The 20,454-nt window shown below is 41.3% G+C and overlaps 1 protein-coding gene across 9 annotated transcripts in view; it reads right to left on the bottom strand.

Moving 5' to 3' along the window:
• The window catches only part of nktr (natural killer cell triggering receptor), a 220,321-nt gene that overhangs the window by 47,588 nt on the left and 152,279 nt on the right, over positions 1-20,454 (bottom strand). For 7 of the 9 annotated variants that reach the window (XM_070881738.1, XM_070881739.1, XM_070881736.1 and 4 more), the window contains 2 exons: positions 4,455-4,484; positions 1,484-1,629 (listed from right to left, as the gene is read on the bottom strand). In XM_070881738.1, the coding sequence (XP_070737839.1) occupies positions 1,484-1,629; positions 4,455-4,484 (176 nt within the window). Of the gene's footprint in view, positions 1-1,483; positions 1,630-4,454; positions 4,485-8,944; positions 8,963-9,961; positions 10,088-20,454 lie in introns of those variants that run through there. The other 2 variants (XM_070881743.1, XM_070881742.1) reach the window with 2 other exon arrangements.

Consider the following 20,454-nt stretch of genomic DNA (forward strand, 5'->3'; position numbering starts at 1 on the left):
TATGGAATGCTTGCCTTTATTAGCCGAGGCATAGAATACAAAAGCTGTGGGGGGGGGGGGGGTTGTGCTTGTACTGTATAAAACATTGGTTAGGTCACAGCTGGAGTACTGCGTGCAGTTCTGCTCACCACATTACAGGAAGGACCTGATTGCAATGGAGAGGGTATAGAGGAGATTTACTAGGATGTTGCTGGGAGTGAAGAATCTTAGTTGAGGACAGATAGGATAGGCTGAGTTTGTTTTCCTTGGAACAGAGGAGGCTGAGGGGAGACCTCATTGAGGTGTATAAAATTATGAAGGGCCTAGATATAGCGGATAGAAAGGCCCTAATTCTCTTAGCAGAGGGGTCAACAACCAGGGGACATAAATTTAAGAACATAAGAAATAGGAGCAGGAGTAGGCCACCTGACCCCTTGAGCCTGTTCCGCCATTTAATATGATCATGGCTGCTCTGATCATGGACTCCGCTCCACTTCCCTGCCTGCTCCCCATAACCATTTATTCCCTTATCGCTCAAAAATCTGTCCATCTCCGCCTTAAATATATTCAATGACCCAGCCTCCACAGCTCTTTGGGGCAGAGAATTTCATAGATTTACAACCCTCAGACAAGAAATTCCTCCTCATCTCCGGTTTAAATGGGCGGCCCTTACGCTGAGACTATGTTCCCTAGTTTTAGTTTCCCCTATGAGTGGAAATATCCTCTCCGTATCCACCTTGTCGAGCCCCCTCATTCTTATATGTTTTGATAAGATCACCTCTCATTCTTCTGAACTCCAATGTGTATAGGCCCAACCTATCTTCACAAGTCAACCCAGTCACCTACGGAATCAATCTTGTGAACCTTCTCTGAACAGCCTCCAATGCAGGTAAATCCTTCCTTAAATATGGAGACCAAAACTGTACGCAGTTCAAGTAATTGCTAGAAGGTTTAGAGGGGATTTGAGGGGAAATGTCTTCACGCAGAGGGTTGTGGGGGTCTGGAACTCAATGCCTGAAAGAGTGGTGGAGGCAGAAACCAACATCACATTTAAAAAGTACTTGGACGTGCACTTGAAGTGCCGTAACCAGCAGGGTTACAAACCTAGAGTGGGATTAGGCTAGATAGCCTCTTGTTGGTCGGCACAGACACGATGGGCCGAAATGGCCTCCTTGCGTGCTGTAAACTTCTATGATTCTATGGAAACTAAGGTCAATGGGAAACCCTCTGGTGGCTGGAGTCAAACTTGACACTTAGGAAGATGACGCAGTTGTCGAAAGCCAAACATCACAGCCCAAGACATCACTGCAGGAGCTCGTCAGGAAGCATCCTTGGTCTAAACACCTTTTGTTGCTTATGGACATATAAAACGATGGACTGGAAAAGACCATCAGCTATCTTGGTTGAGGAATGGTGCACGGAAAGCTAAAACTGCAAATATTACCAATCACATATTTTTTCCTTTCTGAAATAAAACATCTCGGAGGTCAACAAGAAAACTCACCGTGACTTGCAGACTTTGGAACAAACTCTCCACAGTCAATGATTCGAACATCTGCATATGGTCGGCTGGCAGCATCTGTCTTCAGGTTTTCTATTTCTTTTATCGCGTCGAAGCCAGTTATTACTTGGCCGAAGACGACATGTACACTAAAAATCAGAGTTAAAATGGGAGTTTGCGTTAAGATTCCTGCACAGCAGCCATAAATATATTGGACACAGATTAATATCAAAAGACTGGGATGAATAAAATTTATTAGTCAGCTCTTTGTAGATGGGTACAGCTCCATTAAAGCCAATTACTATTGAACATTCCTCATCTGTTACATTTTACATTATATGGTTCCACTGCCAAATCTCTAATTGAACACGTAAGAGACTCCGGATTTAGTAACTATATTACTTCAATACACACGAGCAGACACAAGAGTTTGTTTCAAATGCTGTATCCATTGTTCCAAAGGATACAAGATCATAGGATATAACTAAGTGCAACAACTCCTTTTTGTTTTAAATCGTTGAGCAGTCTCACATGATTCTCATAATTGTAGAATCCCTGATCATCACATCCAGGCTCTTCCATACTGACAAAAAGGATCTGCTTTTAAAAATAGTCAGCCATTCCATTATTTCAGCTGGCTAAGGCAGTGAGCAACCCAAGCCATACAAACCAGGAACACCTCAGCAACATTAGCAGGTGTGAGCCATTGATCTGTTTCTTATTTTGTCGATAAATGTCTTGAAGTCAGCATGTGGAACAACCTACTCGTATGCTCAATGATTTTCTGAGGTGCGACACTTTGCGTACTGCCGAGTATTGCAACTTTGTGCAAAAGGTCCCAGAGGCGGTGAAAACAAAAGCTTCCGAGCAGATCGGAACCAGGGCATCCACATGCTGCAACAATTCACTCGAGCGGGCCACACTTGTTACCCTTTAATGCATGGGGTTTACGTTTGTAGTAACAGTTCTCCAGCTCTCGCAGCACAGTTCCTTCAAGATGACCAATTTTATTGATATGAATGAGTGTTCTCCCCACTTCATAATCTTCTATACAGGAGATAACTAAAATACTCCTAGTCTACTCTGTACAACATAAACACAAATACAGTTATGCAACCGCCAACATGAAGCTATTGTCTGCAATCTCATTAACTATTGGTGCAATAATCTTGGTATCACCTATTCTGGTTATATCAACTTATATTTATTTTCAATGGATATGGAGGATGTTATCAAACAAACATGCACCAAACGATGGTCAGAAGTAGGTTTTAAGGAGCATCTTCGAGGAGGAAAGAGATGCAGCAAGGCTTAGGGAGGGAATTCCTGAGCTTACAGCCTAGCTCAGTGCAAGAAAAGGCCATTCAGCCGATTAAAGTTTGTTCCATCCAGAGGCCATATATGATTAATCGATCATGGATTCCCTCCTCCATTGATCTCATCTTAAATATCCCTTCCCTACCTCCCCTGAAAACAAAATGCACCAGTGCTATAACCGTAAAAAATCCCTACCCTCTCAACAGTGTTTTGATAGCACAGACAATTTGTGTATCCAACACGTCATCTTACAGGGTTATCCCCAGTATCAAAAGTGATTTGTAGTGGGGCGTTTCCACCACCACAATACAATTTTATCAACACTTCTCAAGGCAGATTACAAGAATGTGCAGAATTGAAAATCACCTCTTTAGTTGAGGTTTTAAAGAAATATATTGCAATAATTGCAGCAGGACAATTTCAGACTCCAGGTTAAAGGTTAGAGCAGGACAGTTTGTTAAACAATTTATCGAACAAAATTGGGCGTAATATACTAGCATGGATTGAAGACGGACAGAAAACAGTGAGTAGGAATAAACGTGTCATTTTCGGGTTGGCAGGCTGTAACGAGCGGGATGCCGCAAGGATCAGTGCTTGGGCCCCAGCTATTCACAATCTATATCAATGATTTAGATGAGGGGAGCAAATGTAATATATCCAAGTTTGCTGATGATGGGAATGGAAGTTGTGAGGATGCAGTAGAGAGACTTTAAGGGGATATAGACAGGCTAAGTGAGTGGGCAGGAACATGGCAAATGGAATATAATGTGGAGAAATGTGAAGTTATCCACTTTGGTAGGAAAAATAGGAGAGTATTTTTTTAAATGGTGAGAGATTGAGAAATGGTGGTGTTCAGAAGGACCTGGGTATCCTTGTACACAAATCACTGAAAGTTAATATGCAGGTACAGCAAGCAATTAAGAAAGCAAATGGTATGTTGGCCTTTATTACAAGAGGATTTGCATATAAGAGTAAAAACGTCTTATTGCAATTATATCGGGCCCTGGTGAGACCACACCTGGAGTATTGTGTACAGTTTTGGTCTCCTTACCTAAGGAAGGATATACTTGCCATTGAGGCAGTGCAACAAAGGTTCACCAAACTGATTCCTGGGATGGGGGAATTGTCCTATGAAGAGAGATAGAGTAGACTCGGCCTATATTCTCGAGTTTAGAAGAATGAGCGGTGATCTCAGTGAAACATATAAAAATTCTTACAAGGCTGGACAGGATAGATGCAGGGAGGATGTTTCCTCTGGCTAAGGAGTCTAGAACCAGGGGTCACAGTCTCAGAATAAGGGGGTAGCCATTTAATACCGAGATGAGGAAAAACTTCTTCACTTGAATCTTTGGAATTCTTTGCCCCAGAGGGCTGTGGAGGCGCAGTCGTCGAGTATATTCAAGACAGAGATCGATAGATTTTTGGATATTATGGGAATCAATGCAGGAAAGTGGAGTTGAGGTAGAAGTTCAGCCATGATCTCACTGAACGGCGGAATAGGCTTGAGGGGCCGAATGGCCTACTCCTGCTCTAATTATTATGTTTAAGACTCCAGGTTAAAAGTTAGAGCAGGATAATTTGAGACTCCAGGTTAAAGGTTATATACATCTCTATAAAGTTAAGAATCATTAGACAACAAAAGTACAACACGACCTACCCATCCAGATGCGGAGCTGGCTTTGTAGTTCTGTTCCGTTGAAAGATCCATTGTTTGGAAGGATGATTTGAAAAAGAATAGGAAGGGTGTCACGAATTCGAGCACAGAGGTAGGGATCATTTTTAATGTCAGGGTTTGGAAGGATATTTAAAAATATGAAAGAAAAGGAAAAATTAATTAGTTCAAACAACTGCCCCTTAAAGAATATTTAATCACCCACAGACTGCTCTTCATGCACTAGACTGATGATTTCGAGGTGTTTAGCTCTACACCGTACTGTTACATTTGTTATAATGCCCATTATTATCCTAGGACCCAGGCTTTGCAGCGGCGTGTTGTGGCCTTATGCTCCATTTCTAATGGGCTTCCTTTCAGCTTTGGGGGCAACATGATCACCGAGCTCAAACGTTACGCAATAAAAATAGAGCAAGTCTCCTCTCTTGCACTGGGGCTGAAGCCTTGAACTCCAGCTGGTTCTGAAGCTGCCGCAATGACCAATAACCTAAAAAAACAATGAAGCATGTCCTCCACTCTCTTAGTAGTAAAATATTCTATCATAGGAGAGAGTTTATTCAGTAATTTAAAAAAGATATCTGTGAAACTGTCGGATTTGAATGGAATGAGGTTAACTCCCTCCGCGCCCCCTCAAATTATTTCTGCTGACAGGGTTTACCTCACCAGTACAGATTTTTATGAAGGACGGGCAATTCTAAACATCTGTATGTTATTTGGTTTAGATATTTTTAATGTGATGTGTATGTTTAAAATATATACACATACACACACACGTAAAGCAATCCTAGCGCTACTACTGGACCTCAACTACTCCAATCCCAGTTGCATTATACCCAACAGTCTTTTTTATTTTAAATCACTTTTGATAGGAAACAAATGTTCTTTTGGATGTCCTAGCCATGTGCTGGTTCAAACACTGGTCAGTGTGTAATACAACATGCAGTGATTTAAGTGTAATGAGACAAAATAATCTTGGTCACTTTATTCATTTTAATTGAATTTTCACAATACCCATTTTTTTTAAATGACAAATGATGCAAGATTGTCCCCTCACCTCACCACTGCAAAATTCAGCTACTGACATATTTTTGTACTAAATGTTCAAGATGTATCGGTCCTGCATCTATTTCTATGAATTACTTACAAGTAAGAATATCAAATTGGGTAGAGGGTAGATATCCTTCCAGTAAATTAAGGTCAAGTATGCTGCTCTCCATCTTATATTTGACAACTTGTATTTATATAGCGCCTTTAACGGAGTGAAGTGTCGCAAAGCACATCACAGGAGTATTATGAGACAAAAAGATTTGATACCGAGCCACATAAGGAGAAATTAGGGCAGGTGACCAAAAGCATGGTCAAAGAGATAGGTTTTAAGGAGCGTCTTGAAGGAGGAAAAAGAGGTAGAGAGGTTTAGGCAGGGAATTCCAGCGCTTTGGGCCTCGGCTACAGAAATAGGGAGGGGCGAGGGATTTGAAAACAAGGATGAGAATTTTGAAATTGAGGCGTTGCTTAACCGGGTCAGTGTGGGTCAGCGAGCACAGGGGTGATGGATGAGCAGGACTTGGTGCAAGTTAGGACACATTTAAGTTGTACTACTTAAAGTGAGACAGCTGTCCCCTATACGTGTCAGATGCCAATGATTCTGGCTTTCCCAAGGTAAGCTCCATTGCACGACTTCAACAATGCAGCCACTGGAGAGCTCCACCTGCTGGATATAACACATCACTATGTTACTAAGGGTCAATTGGCCATGATTGATCACCAAAAACGAGGATTTAAGTAAGAACTGTCATAAGTAAACTGTTACACTGGAAATTTAATGGCGAGATAGTGGGGATCAATTTCTCTTTTAGATTAACTGGTTTTGATGATTAATTAAAGTTGCCATTATCCTTTACAGTTCTCACCATTATTCATGAAATTAACCCGTTGGAGATTGCACGACTGAAATTGCATGTATTGAAGAGACAGGCAGCTTGAAATGGATGCAGGACCGAAGCACCCTGCTTCTTGAGCACAATGCTAACACCGCATAGAAGTGGCATTAAGTGACCTGTGATCGTAGGAACTTCCAGACACTTACAGTATTAGAAGTAAATCTGGGAATTGAGAAACCTTCTGGAGTGTGTAGTTGTGTGAGGCATGAATGCCATTTTAAAAAACTAGTAACCATAACCAGCGACAATGACACAAAAGCTTTTAGTAATGCACAACACATTTCACATGAAAGCAGAGTTTGCATTTAGTACAGTGGATTAGGGGAGCATTTAGAACTGCACCTTCATTAACACTCACTTTCTCCCCTCAAAAATCACAGCTACTGCAGTGTGACTTTCACTATATGGTTGCTCTTCCCACTATATTAAAAATAGTCGGGAATATTTATCACCTCCGGAGTCAATGCAGTGAAAGAGAATGGACGTGAAACCTAGATTATTTAAATTGACTTTGCAGTTATACCAGTGAATTTCGAGATCGTGTTCATCATTTTATAAAGTAGGTCACAGACACTCTAATCCAAAGCCTACCACAAACATTCCAGATTAATATTCTTGCAATAAGGATGAATAATCTTCCATTCCAAAAGTCATTTTCCACAAGAATTATAATTTTCCCTCAGCATGTACGCAGGAATGGTAGGCTTTAAAGTTGCCGTGTCTTCCAGCTCTCTTGTATTTAGAGAAAATAATTCAAGAATAAATTCATACAATTACAGATTTAAGGTTAGTGCTGGGCAAAAGTACAGGCCAAGGCTAAATTTTGACCTCAATTAATGGTAAGCTACTCTAGTGGAGCAACTCCGGTTAAATTTCCAACAGGGCCACTTTTACAATTAAATTTGGGCCCAGAAGCTGCATTCCTGGCACTAAACGTTAAAGGTGCAGCACCATCTGTCAATGTGCACGACACTTTTTGGCGCAGATTCAGCTTGAACCGTTGAGCTCTACTTGCATTATTGCGGCACTGTTTTCTGCAAACGATACTGATTTTAAAAATAAGTGGTAGTCATGATGTTAGGCGGTGGTCTGCAGCTGCAGATAGACGCATCAGTCCCAATCAAAGATTTGAACAAAATAGTTGCTAATTTCATTGGCTCTGTGCCTCTTGTGCTCAGGGGAAAAAAAAGAGACCAGATTAATTGCCTTGAATGCGCTTTTGGATTGAAGTGTCTGTGTCCGGGTCACAAAATAATAGCTGAACCTGTGAAACCTTGAAGATCATCCAGTTCAGGAACAGTATTTAGAAACATAGGAACAGGAGTAGGTCACTCAACCCTCAAGCTTGTTTCCCCATTCAATGAGATCATGGCTGATCTGTATCTTAACCCCATCTACCCGCGCCTCGATTCCATAACCATCAATACCCTTGCCTAACAAAAATCCATTAATCTCAGGTTTGAAATTTTCAAATGACCCCCAGTCAGCTTTTTTTTCGGGGGGGGGGGGGGGGGGGGGGGAAAGAGAAACAAAGTTTCAGATTTCACTATCCTTTGTGTGAAGAAGTGATTCGTGACATCACCCCTGAACGGCCCATCTCCAATTTTAAAATGATGTCCCTTTTTATGAACACCATCACCAGGGTAATAGTTTCTCTCTATCTGCCCTATAAATCCTTTAATCATCTTAAATGCCACAATTAGAATCACCCCATTTGGCAAAAAACTTTTTATATTTTTAAAAATGAACTAATTTTACCATTATTATTAAATACTGAAGAATGGAAGTCAGTTGCCATCACAGCATAGTACACTAGCTTAGAGATAGGTACAAGTGCTAGACCGTTACCAGTCTTACTGGACTCACAAATACAGCTCCATGGTAAAACACCACAGGTTTGATAGTGCTTTGAAGAGTTCATGGCTGGTTTTATATTGTGCCAATCTTGCACTAGTGAAGGCTGTTTTTAAACCGGGTTCGCCCAGTTGACAGCCTTAGTGAATGCTGGGATGTTTACTTAGGTTAGTAACTATGTCTCTCCTCTCCCACACTAGCCATTTAATCGTAGGTTATACTGTATATACGAAACAGCGCTGGTAAATGCTGCTTTTAAAAACAGAAAATGCTGGAAACACTCAGCAGGTCAGGCAGCATCTGTGAAGAGGGGAAGATAGGGTTAATGTTTCAGGCGAGAGGTCATCGGCTCTGACAAAAGGTTATCGACCTGAAGCAGATGCTGCTCGACCTGCTGAATGTTTCCAGTATTTTCTGTTCTTATTTCCGATTTCCAGCATCTGCAGTATTTTGCTTTCTGGAAAATGTTGGTATTGGTCTATCAACATAATACCTATTCTGTCTCTCTCTTTACTCCCCACCCCCCCCATTAGATGGTAGAAGAATCACAAATAGTTTTCGATTTTCTGAGACCCATTGCCCTCCCTCCACAATGACTGAGAAAGTGCAAAGACATTTTGTTTTCAAAAGAAATCAACATACTGAGCAAATAAGGACAGCCTTAGAGTAATGGCACATTACCTTTGCAGCGTAGGATGTAACACTGATTCTGTAAATTTTACACAAAAATGGCAAGAGAAAAATTGTAATACATTCCAGACAAAAAAAAATCCAATTTTCTTTTTTTACATATAACATTAAATCACAAGACATCAAAAGTCAACACAACACTAGAGGATATATTTTTTTAAAGCAGTCAAAAAACAAATGCGATGCACGAAAACAGATTGTATTAAAATGTACTTGAAGCTTGTAGGCAGAGGGCTCTAAAATTTTTCTTCAGATTATGTTACTTTATTCAGCTTCTACACAAAATTTACAAATTAATGTTTTAATTCATTCTTTCTTCTCTTCCTTTGCTACGACCAAGCTAATTTCCTATCTATCGTTATCGCCTCTTGTCCCCACCGCCATCCTGCCCCCCAGAACCATTATACATCTGCATTCAGCTTGGTAAGCAGTCTGTGGCCTTCTTCTAGCCTTCCATTACCAACAGCCTTCCATGGATCAGTCGGCAAGAGTGCCACAGAATTTCCAGTATAGCAACACGTTGATTGGTCACATGAGTGAGGTTCCAGAGGGCTGCTGGCACTCGTGGAACCATACGCACTGCCGTGCCCCCATCCAATACGAGTCACTGCCTTCAGGAAGGGAGGTGACACCTGGGAGGTTGGGAAGAATTACTTGTCCACTCCAGGGCGTAGTGTAACAAAGACTTCTGGGTACAACTGCATCTTTCCCTTCAGGCCCGAGAAGGATTAATAGTTGGACACCAGCCTTTAAAATTACCGAGAGGATTTACCAGATGAAGGGCAACATCGATGGTTCAACAGCAAGGCCAAAGATGAGGTCTTTCTGTCAGCCTTTAATTTGACAAGATATTTTACACAGGCTAGTATTTCAATCACATTTTGAGAGCTTTACATTCTAATTTTGTATTTTGCAATTCAAAAAAACCCCAATGTACTTGTGGCTTACAGCTGAAATTTTGGTGGTAGTCAATGAACAGAAAGGCTTTAAAAGATGAGCAGTACTTACTGTAATCGTTTGCATACATTTATCATGAGGAACGTAGTCCAAGAATGAACTGCAAAGGTCCATAATTTGCATTCATTCCCATGGGAGCTTCAGCAGCCAAGCGACGTACATCATGTTCTTCTCAGTTTTACAGTGCGAAAACATATGCAGGCGTGCAAAGCCTAACAACAGCATCGAATTCAGCATTGGGCTTCAAAAATAAATGAAGAGATTCAGAGGCTCGGCAGCAGTGGAGGTGAAGTGTATTAAGAAAGGCACTGGAATAGCAACATGCAAGTTCAATGTAAAGAAGTCAAGTGTCTGGGACTGAGGTGAGAAGGTGGTCAAAATCCTCGCATGTCCCTCCAAAAGGAATGTGGCTTGAATTGAAAAGGCAGCCACTGATAACAAAGATGGAAGAGCAGGTGACTTGTTTTGCCAAGCCCCATGGCAAAGCACGGGGCTGACATAAAGTTCCTGAGAAGCCTGCTTCAATTTAAGTAGCAGCATGGGGTTAGGGTATGACCTATGAAACAGTGTGCCAATCAAAGATGGCCAAGTTGGACGTCTATGCTGGAGGAATATCGAAAGAGTCACAATCCAGGACATCCGAAGTCTGCACAAAAAACCCCAATCAGCTTTGATAATCATGGATAACCAAGAGGTGTTAATAGTAATATGAACTTGCTAACCGTCATTAAGGGAATTAAGAGTTACGGGGAGCGGGCGGGTAAGTGGAGCTGAGTCCACGGCCAGATCAGCCATGATCTTGTTGAATGGCGGAGCAGGCTCGAGGGGCTAGATGGCCTACTCCTGTTCCTAATTCTTATGTTCTTATGTCATCGACTTGGCTCACATATGAAGAATACCTACTGGACATGGTAATAGAAAAGATGGATCCACTTCAGATGACAGCAAGTTGGGAGGCACAGTAAGTAATGCAGATGGGAGCAAGACGTTTCAAAGGGATAAAGACAGATTAGTGAGCTGGCAAAACTGTGACAAATAAGAGTTCAATGTGGGGAAGTGTGGGCCATCCACTTTGGATCCAAGACAAATCAGAGTATTTTCTCAACAGAAACATAGAAAATAGGTGCAGGAGTAGTTGAGAAATTAGGGACTATGGAAGAGCAAAGGGATTTGGGTGCCAGTGTACAGAAATCACTAAAAGTTAGTGAACAGGTACAAAAAGCAATCAAAAAGGCTTATGGAATATTGACTTTTATCTCAAAGTGGCTGGAATATAAAGGGGAGGAAGTTATGCTTCAGTTTTATAAGAGCCGTGGTCAGACCACACCTTGAGTACTGCTTTCAGTTTTTGGGAACCACACCTCAGGAAGGATATATTGGCTATGGAGGGTTGCAGCACAGATTCACCAGAATAACACCAGGGATAGAGGATTAAGTTATGAGGACAGGTTATACAAATTTGGCTTGTATTCCCTTGAGTGCAGAAGATTGAGTGGGGAACAAATCGAGGTTTAAAATGATAAAAGGATTCGAAATGGTAAAGAGAAACTATTTCCTCTGGTGGGGGAATCCAGAACAAAGGATGCAATGGTTCACTAATGTCCTTTCGGGAAGGCCTATATGTGAGGGCAGACCCACAGCAATATGGCCGATTCTTAACTGCTCTCTACCCAAAACCCCTACAAAGTATCATCACATTTACTGCAGCGGTTCAAGGCGGCGGCTCACCACCACCTTCTCAAGGATAATTAGGGCTTGGCAATTAATGGCGGCTTGCCAGTGACACCCACATCCCGAGAATGAATTTTTTTTAATTTTAAAATTAGAGCCAGGCCATTCAGGAGTGAAATTTGAAAGCATTTCTTCACAAAGGGTAGTAGAAATCTGGAACACTCTTTCCCCCAAAAGACTGGATGCTGGGACAACTGAAAATTTAAATACCGAGATCAATAGATTTTTGTTAGGTAATGGTATCAAGGAATATTGATCAAAGGTGGGTGAATGGAGGTGAGGCAGAAATCAGCCATGATATAATGGAACAGGCTCCAGGGGCTGAATGGCTTTCTCCTGTTTCTATGATAAAGCAGATGAAAGAATGCGACGACTGCAGGTGACAATGTGAGATGACCTTAGGTAAAAATCTAGAATGGGGTCTGAGCCCTGCCTGATCAGTGTGTCATATAAAACAATGTTGCTCAGTAACTAATGCCTGAAATGTGCAGACATGACAGGTGAAACCAGAGCCCCGGGGAATGCGTTTTTTCAGAATAAAAACTTGACCATGCGAGAATCTCAACACGAATAACCAAGTGAAAAGTCCTATGGATAGACCAATGGGGAAAGATCATCCTTCGCAAATAATTCTAGGTGTTGAAGATACTCGAAAACTGAAGAGATATTAAATGCTAATGGGCAGACTTCTTCCGATTAATATTATAAGCTATTTCTAGCAATAAAGCAACTAAAATGTCTATTCCCAAGGAAGGAAGGTCTTGTTCTACAAATCATTCTTCTCAAAAGACAAGCCATCAAGCAGAAGTTTGAGTTCAAATTAAAGATCTAGACAGAGTTATCAAAGGACATCTCCCTTCTGCAGCACAAGGACTGGGGATGCACTATTTACAAAAATGACAAATTAGTTGCTTGAATTGAAAACTGGGTTTGTAACAAAGTTACTGTTTGAAAAATCAGAAAACTCTGTCCAAGGGGCTTTCACAGGGGTCAGCTCTGAGTGTTCAGTTCAATTACTGCGTCTGCTCTGTGTCCATACTATTAGAGTATGGTCTGGGTGTCTTTTGTTCATACTATTCAGAGAGAATATGAAGGACATTTCTTGTGCATTGTAGCATTTGGTGATGTGTGGTCAAGTGTGTGGGAGATCTTAACATTTAATAGGATCAGGGCCAATTAAGTGGATGGGACTAAGTAACAGCAGATGAATTTTAGTGTAAATGTAAGGTTGTACACATTTATGGGGATTGAGTACCGAATTAGAGTTCTACAAAGATGCAAAAGTGAAAGGAGTGCCGTTTTAAAAATAAAAGGAGTCGGGGTGTGCACCTTTCATTGAAGTTAACCAGTCAATGTGAAGAGCTCGTCGACAAGGTGAACTGGATTGCATCTCAAAGAACTGCACGTGAAGGCGCTAATCAAACCTTTAGCGAGGTCACATTTAGACTACTTGTGCAGGATTTGGCACCCTAAGTTCAAAATATGATTCTGAATTGGATACTGTTCAGAAAAGAATAACCAGCATGATTATAAGATGTAGGCCTCCAAGTTAGAGGGAGAGAACTTCTTTGCACTGGAGAGATCATCCGGTTTTAAAAAGCCAAGAATGGATAACGTAGACAAAAGGCTTAATTTGGCAATAAGATTAGAACACACACTTCAAAATTAAGAAGTCCAGGCAAGGCTCAAAATATTGTTTCCTTCAACCCAAAGATCAAAGGAACCATGGAAGAGACCCCTAGCTAATGCTGTTAATTCTATGCTGATTAATACAATTTAATATGATTTGATGAATATTTGATTAGGAATGGGATTGAGAGTTACATGGATAAGTACAGATATAAATAACTGAATGCTGGTGAAGCACAATGGTTCCTGACTTATTTGGAGATATGGAAATGTAATGATAAAGATAAAGATGAAAAGTGGTCAAAGATTAAATGATGTGGGGTGTAAAGGTAGTTATGATATTCTGGAGTTTTCTTCAATTTACCTTTTGAAGACACGGAGAACCCGTTCAAAAACTTTTCTTTGGACTTTAAATAGGTGGAGTCCATAATGTGGATTGTGTGTGGTCAGTGGGATGAAGAATAGTCTTCCTTTGTTCCATCTCTACTTCCCATAACAGTTTCTTCTGCCCAAAACTCGTGAGGACAATGTGCAGGAATACATTCACAGTAAGAGTTCATCCAGCCTCCAACCCGATTTGTGCTCGAACAAAAGCAGTTGATGATTCTCCAATAATGGAAGGGAATCCTTTGGTGGATAGCTGTGTCCTGAAAATGTACTCAACTCCATTAGGTGACCCACATTCTCATTTAGTGTCTGGCTGTAGTCCACTTTCGTATTATCACAGCATTTTTCATAGACCAGGAAGCAACAAGTGCCACATCCAGATGAAGAGACTGCGACAAGGTTTCACCATATTTACCGACATATCACACTATGGTCACGTTGTCTAGTTTTAGGCTCAGGCGAGAACCTGACAGTTAGCGTTAGTCAACAGTACCACTCAAAGTTAGAAACCCGTTGGGAGTCCATGGATTTTGGGTTCAAGATTTCTGAATGTGAGCTCTGCAGTCTTGTATGGAGCATCTGCTATCAACATCAAAGAAATGGTGCAGGGGAACATATCCTGAGCTGAGAAATGAGTTAGTGCCATTATCTGAGATAATTAAAACCAGTTTTGAACCTGCTTTGCCACCGATTTCTGCTGGCGAAGGCATCCGCTTGGAATCTCATATGATGAATGGACCAGAGAAATCCCCTGAAGTATGTGCAACGGAGGGGGAAGTCCAACTTAAAATGTAATGCATGATAACTGCTTCTCTGACCTAAGCTTCATATGATCTTCACCCATTTTGCTGCCAAAAAGGTATCCAGTGAGTTGACAGTGAGTACCATGTTGGATGGTTGGAGTGAAGCTGGAAACACAACAGGATGGTTTTGATGAAATAACATTAGTCCAAGCTTAGAGAGTGTTGGTTTTAGAACCTGAGGAAGTCAAAAAAGAGTTGCCTTAACCTGGAGGTGGGAGGTTAGTGCCATCTCAGGTTTGCCCTAGAGGATCCTTGGTGAAATCTCTGCTAAATGCATTTCAATTGCTGAACTATAGGGTCTTTCTGGATGAATGAATTAAAAGGACCTTTGTGATCAGTAAGTACCTTGCGATGAGATTCCCCACTTCCATCCAAAGTTGTGCGAAATGGCTTGTCCTATACTTTGAGGGAAGCTGAGATACAAATTAAGCCAATCAATGGAGCAACATTCTGGGCAATAAAGTTAGGAACCTAGCTTAGTACGTCCACCACAGCCTGTTGTTGTAGGTAGTCTGTCTCTAGGACTTCCTCGAAAAGCAGAAGTGCTTCCCAAAGGTAGCATCATTAAGATCAAAAATTCAGCATAAGGGGAATCACAGGTATGAACCTACATCCTAACATTCCACAGGACCCCTTAAAAGAAGTTTGGTACTATTTGCCAGTGGGATCACAGTGGCAAAATCATTCAGGACATTCAAAGTAAGTCTAGGTACAAAGATATGATGGACTAAATAGACGTTTCTCATTTATCTTTTCTTATGTTCTAAAAGTTCCACCCCATATTTCCTTCTATTTAGACTCCCAATCCAGGGAACATGATTTGGATTCTGAGCATAAGTGCCATCATGTTGGGTTCACAACTGTAACAGCTGCTGTCTAATTCCATTTGGTCTATCTTGGCCTGAATCAAGGTGCCATTTTTACCTGCCCCAAAATTTCCCTTGGTTGAGATGAAATCTATAAAGGTTGGCACCATCAGGCTATGCAACATCTTGAACAGTCAGGGCTGAAGCATGTAGGTAGCTACTTAGGCTTTGGATCATCCTGGAATTGAAGACACCAAGGAAGGAATAGAAGTAGACCTTTGCAAAGGAAAGTCAAATAAATGGCTTTTATCTTTTCTTCCTGGCAAGTCTCTGACCCTAACCTTGGAGATCTATAGAATTCCCAGGGTAAGCAATTCGGTTGAATGTCCATAAAAGGTATAGATAAATAGTTCCTTCAGTCCACTTTAAGGGATTTAACACTTTCCAACAGCTCATGAGTCAAGAAGAATCTCAACCACTCACAAGTTCGTCTTCAGATAGCGATACTTCCAAAATGGCGCTTCTTTCAATCAGCATTGGCAGAGACCCGATGGAACATGATGGCAACAGAGACAAATAGCATGGAGTGAGCTCACTGTGGTAGGCATCACAGGAAGTGGAAAGATGATTCTCAGCTATGCATTGGGAATTGCACTGGTCGCCGTCATCAGTCACTTCTTTCTCGTTATTGGTTGACACTGACCAGGTTTGCTACTAATGAACCCTCCTATTGTCAGACAAGGTTTTGGGTGGTCCTATATCAGAAGTCCAGCTGTGCTAACTCGAGATGCAGGTGGTCTTAGATAACAACCAGGCCCACAAGCCGCAAGCTGAGAACTAAATTTATCACAAAGCCATATTGTGATCCAGCAACAACAACTCATGCCCGTCAGAGACGGCAAAAGTTTGGCCGCAGTTGGAACAGTATTTAAATCCCATCAAGAAAACAGTCAGACTCCATCAACCATGCCTTTTGATCTTCTACTCTCCGGAAACAATGACTCATGCGGAGATATGTTTCCATGGACATCAGCAGTCATTTAAGTGGTCCTTTTTCACCTATACACCTGGAAGCTCTTGGACCATAGGATGCATGACAGCAAAGTCCAATCATCCAATGGTCTTAACTGATGTCCATATAAATACATCTTTCAATGCGAGTCACTGTATAGTCATCAGGATTAAGAACCATGCCTGGCTTTCTCCCCTCACTGGCCTATCTCTTTGCCTCGAATGTAGCCTGGGCGAGATTAGCTAGATGAACGACCAAACCAAGGATCCTCCTAGTCTGTATGGTTCAGTACCACATCACCTGATGCATTTATCCACAAAATCAATGGGAAAATCCAAGCAGGATTATTTTGTTTTCAAACTGGAGAGGAAAACAACCAATTCCTTTGGAAAGACCTTCAGAGGTAAGCCTTCTAACCTCAGCTATAATTGAATTGGGGAAGGCAGCAGTTATGGACTGCAGGAATGGTCATAGAAACTTGGACAATGTCCCAACTTTGAGAAATCTGCCAAAGTACGGCTGCCGCAGGTGATTTGTCTGTGATATGGTGTGTGGAGGATGCTAAAATGAAGAACTGACATATACTACAATTATATCTGCTACAGGTTCTTTCCAATGTTTGATAATTCTGGGGTAGGAAATCTATGATCACAGGAATCTAAGACCCATAGCTCGATTGCTATGCTTATGAAGTTTTGGATTATTTTTTATAAATGCTCAATTAGAATAACTGGACAGCTAACAATATCTAAAAGAGAACAAACGGTATCAAAGTAGTTAACTTATGTTGGCTTGAAAACTAGCCATCAGTTGGAACTGATGTAATGAAAAGCAATGAAAAAATGTTAGGACTTTATTATTTATTGTAAATAGTCTTGAGCTTCATTTTTTTCAAATTACTTTTTTGGCGCATAGTTTAAAAAAAACTAAGGTATTGACAGAAAAATTGTTTGGTTTCCTGAAATTCTGCCTTCAACGGTCTTCTATTCTTGCTACTGATAAAGTGCACAGGCATTCAATATCTGCATCTCCGCACTGGATGTCAGTTGAAATCCCGGGTTCTGAATAACTCTCCTCCCTTCAGAAGAGATAAAGTTCACGAGACAGCGCACTCAGAATGATCACCTTTTAGTTGCATTCTCAGTTTCTAAAAACAAAATACAAAAAAAATATCCACATTTAAAAAGAAAAAGGCAAATAAAAAAGGAGCATTCACCATGCAAGGAAAAATCTCAGCAGAGAGGGGCCTGCTGATCAGTTTGATGTATAAGTTTAAAGTCTTCATGTTACTTATGCCTTGGGAGGTGGGATATGAAAACATGGTTTCAACCAAGTCATCTTTAAAATAGCAACAATTGGGAAACAAATAGCTTTTATACTAACTAGTAATGGCATTATTTGTAGAATATAAAAGATGTACAAGCCAGACAAGGTACTCTTCACCTACCTGTCATTCTCTACATAATGGGAGAAAGAAAAGTTCGCACCCGTGGTTTGCCAAAGTTGTGAGAATACTCAAAACCTAAATTGCAAAGATTCACGGGAGAAGCAATTCTGTGTCATTCTAACATTTCTATAGTACTACATCTTGCATGTTTAGGGCAGGGGATAGTGATGCTGACATTTTCCCCTATAGTCCACCGCATTGTAATTAGCAATCGTATTTAAGTCACATTTTACAGCAATTTAAAACCGTTAGGGTATAAATAATTTTCCTCTTTCTTTAAAAAAAAAGATAGCACTGACGATCGTACATTAATCTCCTTCAAATATAAGAAATTCCCCCAATTTATAACAGTGATAACAAATATACTTTAAATCCCATTTAATTAAAATTAATCAGATTTTGAAAATCATGGTAAAAGCTTGCTGCTTTGAACTTGGCCAGTTTAGTATGTCTGCATTTACAATGCAGAGAAACTCTCAAGGACATAAATACAATTCGACTCTGCATTGTGAATAACAATGTGCAATTCGTGTTATTTCACCGTAAGGTCTGGCACCTGTTTTTTATAAATGAGGATTAGAGAAAATTGCAACCCACTAAACTGGAAACATCCTTAATTTGTTAAAACCCTTGCATGAACTAGACTTTTAACCTACTTGGGGATGGAAAATCATGCTTGTCATGGTAGGTTGTGAAAATAATGGGATTTGTCATGGATGTCACACTGTGACAAATCACTAGCACCATCCATGGTGTATCTGTAATGACCTACAGATGCCCTTCAAAACCACTAGCATCCTTCGCTAAAAAGCCTACTCGCAATTCTTCTGCTATTCAGTCTCCAACCTCCCGCTCCTCTCCCTGGCACTCAACTCTTCTTACAACTCGCTGTCTTATCCCTCTTCATACCCCTTAATCTCTGTGGCTTTTAACGCACTCAACTGCACTGTCCTTTTCTACCAGTTCTCTGCTCTACCACCCTCACTAGTTCGAGTCCTACTTGTTCTAAGTAGCCAGCACAACTCGTGGAATGGTTTCTCTTCATATCCAAGCTTCCAACCTTGGTCCCTTCCTATACCTATTTAAATGTTGCTTTTTTGTCAAAAAGCTTCCATATATGCTGATAGCCAGCTTTACCCCCCTCGATTCCATGCCTGCTGCTGAGCTGTCTGACACCAAATTGTGGATGCAGCTTAATATCAACCAAGAATGAATCCTTGATACCTTATTCCACTCTGAAGTGAGCTTTAAACCCCACATTCAGTCCATTACCAAGACATGCCTTGAAAATAATGCATTTTGGTCCTGCCTAGTCCCCACTGCCGCTGACACCCACTGACATCCATCACCTCCAGCTCAAATTCTCAAATTAGGTCTCCCAAGCTACAATCTACATAAAATCCAATTGGTCCAAAGGTCTGTCTCTATTTTTCCCCAGTCTGGTCTAGGGTGTGTCCCTAATGCAAGAGTCTTCTGTCATCTTGTTCAAGACTCGAGTATGCTCTTCATTAATTTTTCTGCATGCCACATTTCTCGCCACATTCAAAAAACTCCTTACCTCTTGGCAACATCCTTCACTCCTCAGTCCTGCTTGGGTCCAACCCCTACTTTATGAGATACATTAGGATGTTTCACTATCTTAATAGATGGTATACAAGTGCAAGATGTTGCCGTTTACAATAACTTGCATTTCAATAGCACCTTTAACAGGAAAAAACTCCCCCAAGGCGCTTCACAGAATCATGATCAGACAAAAACTGATACTGAGCCAAAGAAAGTGATATTACGAGGGGTGACTAAAAGCTTTGTCAAAGGGGTAGGTTCTAAGGAGGTTGTTAAAAGAGGAAAGGTGGAGAGGCAGAGAGATTTAGTGAGAGAATTACAGAGTGCACAGCTGAAGGCAGGGTCGCCAATGGTGGGGCGAAGGGAGTGGGGGATGGACAAGAGGCTAGAGTTAGAGGAATGCAGATTTTTCGGAAAGTTGAAGGAGGTTAGAGAGATAGAAGGAAGAGTCAGTGAATACGAGGATGAGAATTTAAATTTGAGGAGTTGTGGGGATGATGAGTAAGCAGGAATTTGTGCGCAACAGGATTCTGTGCAGAAGAGCTTTGGATGAGCTAAAGTTTAAGGAAGGATGCGATTTGGGAGGCCGGCCAGAAGAGCAGTGGAATAGTCAAGTCTGGAGGTGATGAAAGCATGAATGTGGGTTACGGCAGCAGATGGGTTGAAGCAGGACTGGTAATATTACGGAGACGGAAGTAGGCTATCTTTGTGATGGCGAGAAAATGGGGTCCAAAGCTCAGCTTAAGGCACCAGTGTTGCAAACAGTGGCTTCAACCTGGGACAGTGGCTGGGGTAAACATAGAAAATAGGTGCAGGAGTAGGCCATTCAGCCCTTCGAGCCTGCACCACCATTCAATAAGATCATGGCTGATCATTCCCTCAGTATCCCTTTCCTGCTTTCTCTCCATACCCCTTGATCCCCTTAGCCGTAAGGGCCATATTTAACTCCCTCTTGAATATATCCAATGAACTGGCATCAACAATTCTCTGCAGCAGGGAATTCCACTGGTTAACAACTCTCTGAGTGAAGAAATTTCTCCTCATCTCAGTCCTAAATGGCCTACCCCTTATCCTAAGACTGTGTCCCCTGGTTCTGGAACATCGGGAACATTCCCCAACATCGGGAACATTCTACCCGCATCTATCCTGTCCCGTCCCGTCAGAAT

Source organism: Pristiophorus japonicus, chromosome 5, assembly GCF_044704955.1.
Source record: "Pristiophorus japonicus isolate sPriJap1 chromosome 5, sPriJap1.hap1, whole genome shotgun sequence".
Taxonomy (NCBI): Eukaryota; Metazoa; Chordata; class Chondrichthyes; family Pristiophoridae; genus Pristiophorus; species Pristiophorus japonicus.